General features: G+C 34.8%; 1 protein-coding gene across 2 annotated transcripts in view; it reads right to left on the bottom strand.

Moving 5' to 3' along the window:
- LOC135685465 (gamma-aminobutyric acid type B receptor subunit 2) overlaps positions 1-11,009 on the bottom strand; it is a 56,723-nt gene that overhangs the window by 21,048 nt on the left and 24,666 nt on the right. For both annotated transcript variants that reach the window (XM_065201422.2, XM_065201423.2), the window contains exons 8-16: positions 10,609-10,830; positions 9,593-9,656; positions 8,615-8,701; positions 7,591-7,741; positions 7,139-7,271; positions 6,465-6,572; positions 5,704-5,832; positions 4,912-5,244; positions 1,145-4,181 (exon numbers count right to left, since the gene is read on the bottom strand). In XM_065201422.2, the coding sequence (XP_065057494.2) occupies positions 4,089-4,181; positions 4,912-5,244; positions 5,704-5,832; positions 6,465-6,572; positions 7,139-7,271; positions 7,591-7,741; positions 8,615-8,701; positions 9,593-9,656; positions 10,609-10,830 (1,320 nt within the window). In that variant the 3' untranslated portion in view covers positions 1,145-4,088. The remainder of the gene's footprint in view (positions 1-1,144; positions 4,182-4,911; positions 5,245-5,703; positions 5,833-6,464; positions 6,573-7,138; positions 7,272-7,590; positions 7,742-8,614; positions 8,702-9,592; positions 9,657-10,608; positions 10,831-11,009) is intronic.

Here is an 11,009-nt window from a genome sequence, read left to right as displayed (position 1 = left end):
GCACTTTTCCCAACTAAGCTTGCCATTAAAAGATATATAATTGCAAAGGTTCATATCAAAGTTAATCCAAATTTGTTTATGCACAATAAAATATTTCAATACATGTAAGATTAAATGATACTGAGAATCAAAGCTTGGCTTTTTATTGCACAAACTGATACTTTTATTGAGGTGTTTTTATCAAATTTCAAATGTAAGGGATTGTCTTTATAGAGGTGAGCAATACACTATTTCAGAGTTTATGATGAAATTAGCCTACACAGGGCAAACCAGCACCAAACAGCAAAGGCTGCTTGTTTCACAAATGATCTGAAACTCTCATTCTGTCATGGCAAGGCCCAAATTCATCTAGAGTTTGTTAAATGTTAAATCAACATCAGATGTAAACTATCACAACCATTCTTTCTATGAATTAGATATCCCACTTGACATCATCAATGAACAATAAAATTCAATGTGGAGTCTTGTACAACAGAATGATGTATTTTTCGGGACCTTAATCTGAAACATCCCAATTTACTAGAAGTATATTTTAAGGATAAGTGCCAAGAAACATTTCTTTATTCCCTAACGCAAATAAAAATCATGTTGCATCAGCAGTGAGTTTCTTTCAGCATACATTTCTACAAATAATTTGTATGTAGTATGTATGTATGTATTTATAACTTCAAGCACAATTTAGGCTAGAAATCATTTACAAAAACTCAAAACATCATACTATATGCTTGTAAAATAATTGATAAATTTTTTATTGAAAATAAAATGTATATAGTGCTTCAGGTCAGAAAATTGGTTTCAGAAAGGGGACACATCAAGCTTTCTTTAGTTTTTCAAAAATCTATGATTCTAAATATTATTGACCTCCCTGAATTTTCTTGACCTTTTTGAAAAACTTTAATTATACCGCTTTAGGCCTAATAATCTTGATACAATAGCGTCAGGCTACAGTTATTGGAAACTTCAGCATTCTTGTAGTACGAAGAAGAGCTGCCATACCAATTTTTATGCATTTGCATTCGAGAAGGAAGAAGCCAATTGGCCTAGCAGCCCTATAGGTACCTTGACAGGTTGATTGCAATTACTAAAGAGTACATTCCTTGAGTAAACGAGATTAAACAAAGTTTTTGTACACAAAAGATCTTACTATGAACTCTCTATACACTGTTGTTCTTCATAGAACGCCAAAAATAGGTTGTGTGCGCCATGTTTTTTGCTTGCCTTCTGATTTGCCTCCAAAATTTAAAACTTGCTCCTCCGAAGCACCACATAGTTGCTTTCATGCGTGTTTCACATTTCAAAGAAAAATGATCAGCATTTATGTGGGAGGTAGTGGAAGATCCAATAATTTGTTCGATTTTTCCCCACATTGAAAATGTTCCATTAATTTCACGCCACATATACGAATAGGGACCATAGGCATCATATGTAGCACCACGGGGGCTCGTCCCTGGGTCCTGGGAAAGTTCCATTTTAATTCATCCAAAATCAGACGAGAAAATGTAGACGGAGGGGCAATATTTGTGGATAAAATTGCTGTAAAGAAAATAGACGGATTTAAAGTGCCTTGAGGCATTCGTCAATAAAGCCCTAGAAAATATACTGATCTGTACTGTACCTAATAACATAAATAACAAACTTGTATTTTTTTTCTCTTATGATGTTACTAGCAATTCATCTGTAAATTATGTCGTTGAATAAGAATGGACTTAAATTTTGAATTCGAAGCCACGAGACATGATATCTTTAAACATTAATATGGACCATTGTGCCACCACAATATCCATTAAACTGAACTGACAAGCAGGAGTATCTTTGCAGCGAAAACATCATTTTATATTTCAGCTAAATGTAATATTATGACATTAATAGTTTACTATTTACAATGACATTAGTGACGTAAAAATAAGTAGGGTGAATGTAAAGAAAATTGAACCAGGCTGATGAAATTGCCACAAAACATCAGCTAGCGCTGCTGTAAAGCCTAAAAACTTTGGATATCTTATTCATTTATAGAAAACTTTGCTACTGAACATTGCACATTTTACACTGACAATCTCCCTTACATCAACGGCAATTTTCACAAAACGCAAAAATACCTAAGTAGTTTAGATCAAAGAGTTCACCTTAGAGTAACAAAAAAGCTTAAAGCTCAAACTAACATAGTATCACGACTTAAAATCTTAAAGATTCTATCTACGATTTAAAAGTTACAGAACATAGATCCTGTAGCTAAAGCTATCTAATTTAAATACATTATAGACTAATTACACATTAAATAGCTATGCAATCATATTGTCTATACCAATTTCACATGCTTAACCAAACTACCTACCTCTGTTTGACTACGATTTTTCTGTTGTGTGTTCTCGATGTTTACAAAAACCGACTTGAATTAAAGAAAAATTCAAAATTTAATACGAAAAGGAATGTACGGCGTTATGAAAGTACTTCTTTAAGCGTGAGCAGTGTGGAAGTATATGGTTATTGTGTATTCAAAAGTACTGCAGTGGCAAAAATTTCAAGGTGCTTGAGCCCCTCTCCTGAATACGTACTTGTCGACAATTTGGGCTCTAAAACCCCCAATACCCTACTGAGTCTCCACTGCGTCAAAATTTTGTAGGCCTGGGCCCCCTACCCTTCACCCCTTCAAAAAAAGCTTGAATTTCCACCCCTTTTTACTGTAATTTAGATGTGTAAAATTGGTTATCCATGCCCCCCCCCCCCTATTCAATTGCATCTTATCTAAGGGATTGTTACTGCTTTACCGAGCAGATCACTCTGTATATCATATATAGAGAAATAATCGAAATTCAACTGTGCGAGACCAGCTCCCTCTCCAGAAAAAGCTGGGGAATCTTGCTTAAAAAGTAGTTTTATGTAGTTCTTTCAACTTTGATCGTCTTAGAGGTGATCATTATCCTTTGATCATGAGCTATAATCACGGTGTCAATACAACCCCTTGAGTGAACTCAAAGCGAGCTCTGGGAATGACTCTGAATAGAATGTTATTAATATCAAGTATAAGGGGGTATAAGCTTTGATGTCTCGAAACTTGAAACAAACACTTTGCTACACCAAAAGACATTATTCTTTGCCCTGTTCCCTTAGTTCAATTCTTTTTAGTCATGCACTACAAGCCTCAACCAAGCTACACCCGCTTGAAAATTTATTCAAGATAAGATTATCAAATACTGTAATGCCTCAAATAAGCGCCCGGGCGCTTTATTTAATTTTCGAGGCTCCAGGGTGGGCGCTTAACCGAGGGAGGCACTTAATTGAGGGGGGGGTGCTTTTTTAGGAATAGATTTGGAAGTAATTCAAAAAAATGAATGTGCTTTTAATTGAAGCAATTTTTCTTTCTTTCTTAAAATTGATAATTAGAATTCGAATAAGCGCCGTTTTTGAAGGTTTAAAGATGGGATATTTGAAGGGTGTGCGCATATTCGAGGGGGGCTCTTATTTGAGGCCTTACGGTATATCAAGCAAGAGAAGATCAATGTCCAAAATGACGAACGTTTGTTGTAACGGTCTAATACCTTTAATATTAGCTTTTTTTTGTTTTGGAAAGATGTAATGTTATCAATGAATGTTGAACGTAGAGACAATACAAATCTGTGATGTGAATTATGCAGAGCACCTAAGCACATAGCTAGTTATGGTGTTAGTGGAATCGAAAAGTACGTGCTCTTGCGATTTCAAATAAAATGCAATTACCTTCCCTCATAATTCAAATGACTCTTTCTCAACAAATTCGTCTTTTCTGGTATCTCATGGTTTCTGAAATTTTATAATCCTGTTTCGATCTAAACGCATCATTATAATGATTGGGGACTGTATACAGTAATCGCCCGCGTTTAAGAACAAATTTGCAAGCTAGATTTATAATTAGAGCCCTTCTAAAATGAGTATGAGGGAAATTAATGGGGTCAAGGTATAGTTATAATGTTTTTTCTTTAATTTCAAGTGTGTTGCAAATTCATTAGAATTTTTGTTTGATAAATTTTTTATTAGCATTCTATGAATTACACGAACCAAGCTCTGCTACCATAACGGTTTTACTGACGGTTGCGAAAAGCATAATGAAAACTCTACAGAATGCTAGATGATAGTTTTCGTTGTATATTTAGATGTCGTGTTCCATCTGGCGATGATTCAGTGCTCTGTTTTTTTAAGGCTGCAACCTACAAGACAAAGTATAGCATAAAGTACTCTGCTTTAAAGGGTGAATGGTTAAGCAAAAATCATACTGCGAAAGAAAACCGGTGCCACAAAACGAAACAGAGTGGCTAAGAGTTTTAAGTAAATAATTGTTGGTCCATAAAGGAACAACGGCCTAATTCTAATGTACAGTAAACTAATGCTCTATAACAGAGTTTTTAAGTGATGACGGCACAAATTGGCTGCGATGTGGCAAAGGGAAAACATGCCCATTCCTCCATCAAAGCACTGTATTTTGGTCAAAGTTTCAAACTCTATGAACCAAGCCAGACTTTATGTAGCAATTTCATAGCAAAGAAAATTTTTACACAAAAATTGTTAATAGCTAGAATAGGCTTATTTTAAATGAAAACTTGATCAAAGTATTTGAATTTTACGCTTTTGTGAACAGAACAGGACATTTTAAGTTAGTGCTCAGTGTTTCATACTTCTTACATCAAAAATCATTTTCGTATTTGATACGCCAAAAGTGTGTACAGCTGTGCCTATACGGCATCGATAACTTATTATAGACAGCAGTTTTCAGTAAAAAGCAATTTTCAGTATATTTATTTTATTTATCCTGGAACACACTGAATTTGCTTGTTATCTATGCCTTGATAAACTTTCAGCTGTAAGTGCCCTTATTCGCTTACTTAATAAAAGTTTGCTTAATTAAAATTTAATCATAACAGTAAAATCATGCCAACTCACCCTTGGCAGAAAGATAAGTCCTAGGGTGACTGTTGTACAGATTGTTATAGATGCTCCAATGATACCATGTGTGAACTCTTGATTATACTTTCTTAAAGCGAAGGCAGTGATCGAGCCGATAACGGAAAACACTGTGACGTTATAAACAGAGAAGCCAATGTTGTAAGAATCGTTCACTTCAGGATATGCATGGCGCGTTTCAAATGCTAGAAACAGGCCAAATGATAGCAATGCACCTTTGTAGAATAGAATACCAACAATCCACCAAGTGAAATTGACGCAAGTGCATACTAGGCTATACTCCTGCACACGCAGATCCTCGGATGGATGCACCTATTGTGGGGTAAGGATAATCGTTATTTTTCAAGCCCTCGTTATTAAAAGTAATAACAACTACAACATCATGAATAAACAATTGGCTGGATACTGCAACGTCATGAAGAATAGACTGGAACTAAACTTGATCGAATATTTTTAGCAGAAAATTCGGACAACAAGGGGAGGGGGTGTATCTTTGGAATTACTTGATATAAATTAAATGTTCAACGCAATAGCTGTTCTCCAGGACTTTCGGCAAGAATTGATCTTTTTGTCCTTTGAAGTTGAACGAAAGGGGAAGTCTTTTTTTAAACTTGTTCATAAAAGTCCTTAACATTCTACTTCAGCTGTTTATTAAAACTATAAATAGCAAATGGTTGACTTGAAATTCATCCAGTCTAACTTAACATCAGTCAAAAGTTCGTAGAGGAAAAAAACTAAAGTGATAGATATTTCGACTGTTCAAAGACGCACCTCCGAAGGTCCCCATACGGTGTCCACTCTTATCGGATCGAGGAATTCCCACGTAGTCAAGAAGACAACATCGATTACAAACAGTGCTCCAACCATACCATAAAGATGAAAGTTACTTATCAAGCCGAGCTAAAATAGTATAAAAAAATGAAAATATAGTAAAATAGTACAAGATTATTGGTTCTCAAATTTAGAACATAGAGGTTCTCAAATTTAACATTTATTTGCGCATCTTTTAAAATTTGTGCATCTTTAAAAACTTGTGCATCTTCAAAAATATGTTTATCTTAAAAAAGATTTTTGGGGGTTCACCCCCTAGCTACCCCCCCTATCTCGTCCTTTGTTTATTGTCATACAGTGCCAAAAGAGCTGTACACAATTTGGCGTATAAACCAGAACGATTCTACGTTTCAGGTCCACGTTACACGCTTAATGCGATCATCTGCACTATTCTCTCTGTAGGTGTTATCATATTTTGATGTTCTGCCTTGTGAGCATACAGGGAATATTATGAGAAGGAAAAATTATATCACTTAATTTTGATTAATTAACAGCTCGTCTGATTCGGATACATACTCTCTCTTCCTACACTATTCATTTCTAAATGTGATATTAATTAAAGATCATAACATTTAAAAAGAAAATCTCTTTCTACACTATTCATTTCTAAATGTGATATTAATTAAAGATCATAACATTTAAAAAGAAAAATAATTATCATAATTGACCAAAACAGTAATACTCGTAACAATCTGCATTACCTTTTTACGTAAAAGCTTGTTTGTTATTATTCTAAAAATTCGCCATGTCTTTGCGAACATAGATCCAAACTTGAATGTGAAACCGCTGCTCAGGAGCCACAACCTAGCCTGAAAATGAAAAGCTAATAAAATGATTTAAAATGCTTAAAGACTCATTGCTAACAATGGGCCTTTGCGAGCGTGGCGATTGTCCAAACAATGGCAGTAATTGATTTTAGACAGTCTAAAAATGCATTATGGGATGCTTACGTAGCGCAATGGCTCATTGTTAGCAGTGACTCTTTAAAGAAAGCCATTTCTGTAAACAGACAAAATATTTTTCGGAAACGTGTGTTACCTGATCTCTAAAATCACCCTTTAGGAGCATTTTCGTTGAGGCATTTACACATGAAGTATATGATGTTATTAAAGAAAATTTCTTGATCGCTTGAGTAGCTCTCTTGAACATATGAACTATTCTAATACGGGTAAATTCCAGAAAATATTTATATTTAGTTTGCTTTAAACATTGCGCTAAATGATAGACTGCAGACTTTACTTAGACGAAATAGAAAATTGTACCGAATTGGTAACTCTATTGCAGGTTTCAAAGGAAGATTCTTTTAATAATTAGCGCACACCCAAAGTTTCCTAATTATTAAACGGAAAATCAAAATCTAGAAAAACTACGTTACCTTCCAGTTAGCTGTAATTTGACTGTTGAGAGGTAAATACGTTTCCGTTCCAAGCAATCCAACGCTTGAGTAGCAAAGGAGACAGCCAACCAATATAATGGCGTTCATTCTTGGCGAAGATTTCTTTATGTCACTAGAAAAATTCTACATTTGTACACGCAGAAAAGGGTATTTTGCAATGTATAATCGAAAGGGTGAGAATGATTAGCTAGCCCCCATCGTGCTCTCTATCAACCCAGCCCCCAATTTCCCCTCAAACCCCCTTTAAAGTCTATGATGTAAAGACTGATTTAGTTTATGATGTAAAGACAGATGCTGTCTTTAAAATCTTGTAGGAATAAATATCAAGCAACTAATACATTATCTTCTTCTCATTCTTACAAGCATAAATTATTACGGAGCACTGACCCTGGTAGAAGCGAGCGAATAGACAAGGAGTGTAAGAAACTCACGCAGTGTTCCAGAACTTGATCAGCATGAATGACAATGCGATTGATACTGCGATTCCGAGGCAGGAAAAAGTTATCAGTGCCAGCGAAATCCAGTTTGGCATCTTGTGGAGTCTTTTAACAAGGCGCTCCCTATCACGAGGCGTTACTCCATCTTTAAAATAAAATGATTTCTATGCATAAGTATATTTAAGAGGCGGTCATATCATTGCATCTTTATTATAGCTGCTTGTAAGCATAGGAAACAAATTTAATCGTGAATTTTTAAATGATAAATGATAGCTAGTACTATAAAGAAATAGAGATAAAATATGTAGAAAAACTAGAGTTATTTTTTTCATTCTATAAATGGAGGCAGAAGCCGCCATCCAATAGATTTTATTCAGGTATAAAAATCTGAAATTGTGAGAGATTTCATTTGCTAAATTTGACTCTATTTCTCAAAAATAAATAGAGTTTATAACAAAACGTTTCATAGGCTGTCAGGCATCTGCAAATTAAAAAACTTTGGTCCCATGGTTAGTTCTTTGGCCTTGCTGAAAAAAGGCCTTGTTAAGAGTAAAAAACAGGGTCTCCGACAAAGATCCGCTTCTTTGCTAAACAATAGAGCTTTTACAAACTCTTTTGTAACGGGTGTTCATTTTTTCCTTGGCCTCCCCATTTTCCAACTTGTGTCTGGGGCATGAAAAAAACAAAATCGCAATGATAGTTTTAGTGGCGCAAACTAAAGGTGACTCCAAGGGCAATTCCCCTGCCTCTACATCTTAATGATAGACTGCAGACTTTACTTACACGAAATAGAAAATTGTACCGAATTGGCAACTCTATTACAGGTTTTAAAAGAAGATTAATTAGTGCACACCCAAAGTTTCCTAGTATGTTTATCGAGCTGACATAGCTCGATAAATAAACTCCGAAAATAGGATATTCGTCTTTTGAAATGTCAAAGTAAATGTCCACTGAAACTCAATTCCGGTCCCTTGGTATAATAATGAAATTATGCGAAGACCATTCAATTTTCACCTACTTGGCCAATGGAAAGATTTCGCCTCATTCCAGAATGTAAGCTCGTTGCTGACATTATCAAACGTAGCCACTAGTTCTTCTTTCCCATCTGAAATTAGTAAAATCATAATCATAATCATAATCATAAAAAGCTTTTCACAGTTGGTTTATTCATAGTTTAGCAACTAATTTAGATCAACTTTTACAAAAAAACATATAAAACCTAAGTGCAGATATGACACGTACATCTATTTCTATCCTAACTGCGTAATTCAGTTCTAAAGTTTTTTGGCAAGGTCCTTCTTACCTTACTGAAACATATAAGAAATAGCATCACTACAAAAAAACATTTCTAACAAACTATTTAATTTCTAGCAAACTAAAAATGCATAAATGAAGGTAATATGTTTATTAACAACTATAAATTTTTATGTTCTGAACATATGATCAGTTTTTTGTAAGTTGAATTTGCTTAATTAACTAAATAAAAATTCACAAACATGATAGACTTTGAAAATGTTTTATTATTGATAACTTTTTTATTCTTAGAAATGACTTAGGGTAGAAATAGAAGCTAGATCGAAAACTTTTCTGAAAAGATTCGATTTTCATTAACGCCATTTTCTGTGAATTTTGAATTACATCGACCAAAGGCTTCATGCTTTTGTTAGGCAAATGATATTTCATTGATTGGCATATTGCTTGATGTTTACCAGATTGGCGTATTACCTTTTGATATTTTATACCTAATGAAATAGTTGCATGCTTCACCTAAATTACAATACATGCAAGCCCACCGTACAGATAAAAATTGCTTCTTTAAACACCAAAGTAGCTCATTGTTACCACTTGGATGGTATTGGAACAACTACTTGGCCTACGTCTCGCGAAATAATATGTACCAGTTTCCCTTATTATAAACCAACATTAAATTGTAAACATCAATAGGAAAGCGGATAAAGTCTCAGGGAAATTAACAAGCGTAACTACTGTTTCTAACCTTTAACTTGTTGGATAGCAATGTCTACCAATCGTTCACTTCTTTGATTATATTGCACTAGGCCCTACAACATAACACCTAGCTTAAAAGAATGTGCTACAGAATGCATCTTGACTAAATTCACAGAACTACTGCATCAGAGCCAGGAAAATGTTGCAAAGCTTGGAAAAGTAAGACTTAAAGGTGCCTAAATGTAGATGACACAAGATTAGCTTATTATACGAAGAAAGAAAAATGACAACGTTCAAGCTGATGAAAAATGAAAAATGAACGTAAAAAATTGTGCTGATGTGATTCAGCTATTACCTCTAACTAAGACTATCCCTAACTATAAATATCCCTAACCAAGACTATCATACTATTCTTAGATCTATTTGCAGCAAAAGAAAGAGAATGAGTATAGTAAGTTCTTTCAAGTTCTTTCGACTATGCTTAATCGTTGAAGCTTTAGCCTTGGTCATTCTAAGAAATCAATCCAGAAATTGCTCTACTTCTGCCCACACCCATATCTGTCCAATCTGTGCACACCCTTGTGTTTCTAATTTCTCTTTTCTACCTATGTTTCAAACTTTGTCCATTGTGAAACACTAAACGGCGATTTGTTTGTAACCAAGTCATTAGATCGTCTTCATTTGTACAGAAGTAAGATGTGAACGAACAATTCACACTTTCAATGTATTGTTGCCAGAATATATACAAATTAGTAAATAAGAAGCTTGGGGCAATAGTTTCAATAGATAGTTGACAAGATAAGTAGAAAACAGCACATTTTGAATCAACGTAAAAGATACGCTGTATCATCCAATGGGAACGGCGCATTTCCAAAAACAGAATGGATTACATGGACTGAAAATAAGAAGGTTGTTCCAAGTGAGCTATTTTAAGTGTGCATATTATCCGGTACCAGTCAACATCTAACGAAGGAGAAAATGTAAACATAATAAGCATTGTGACAAATTAAAAAACTTTCCACCGCCCGGAGGAAATGCTTGCGTGTTTGTAAAAAAGACACTTACAGTCAATCCATGAAACTTGATTCTTCTAAAAGCTGCCTTGATTGCTAAAGCCGCAGTGTGGTTGCTGTAGTCCATGTTTGTCCAGTTGACTACATGAAATGTATCTCGTATAACGAGACCAAGAGATACCAAGGCATCGAAAGCGTATGGGCTGTAGGTTCGGTAAAACCTTTTCTTGCTTTTTGCAGTCTGTACGTACCGTTCATATAATGCCAATCTAGTCTTTAAAAGAAAGGAGAAAGCATCTTAGTTTGTACTTAGGTTTAGCACATAAAAATACTCTCTAGTAAAGGGGAGGGGGGAGGTTGAGTTGTGGGTTAGGTGGTCAGAATTTCCTTATACCAAAATATGAAAATTTAAGCTTTTTTAGAATCTTGAGGTCTCCCTTGTTCACTTTAAAG

This window comes from Rhopilema esculentum, chromosome 15, assembly GCF_057945365.1.
Source record: "Rhopilema esculentum isolate cy_ngs chromosome 15, ASM5794536v1, whole genome shotgun sequence".
NCBI lineage: Eukaryota > Metazoa > Cnidaria > Scyphozoa > Rhizostomeae > Rhizostomatidae > Rhopilema > Rhopilema esculentum.
Note: the sequence above shows the minus strand (reverse complement) of the source record. Positions and strands in the feature narration are given on the sequence as shown.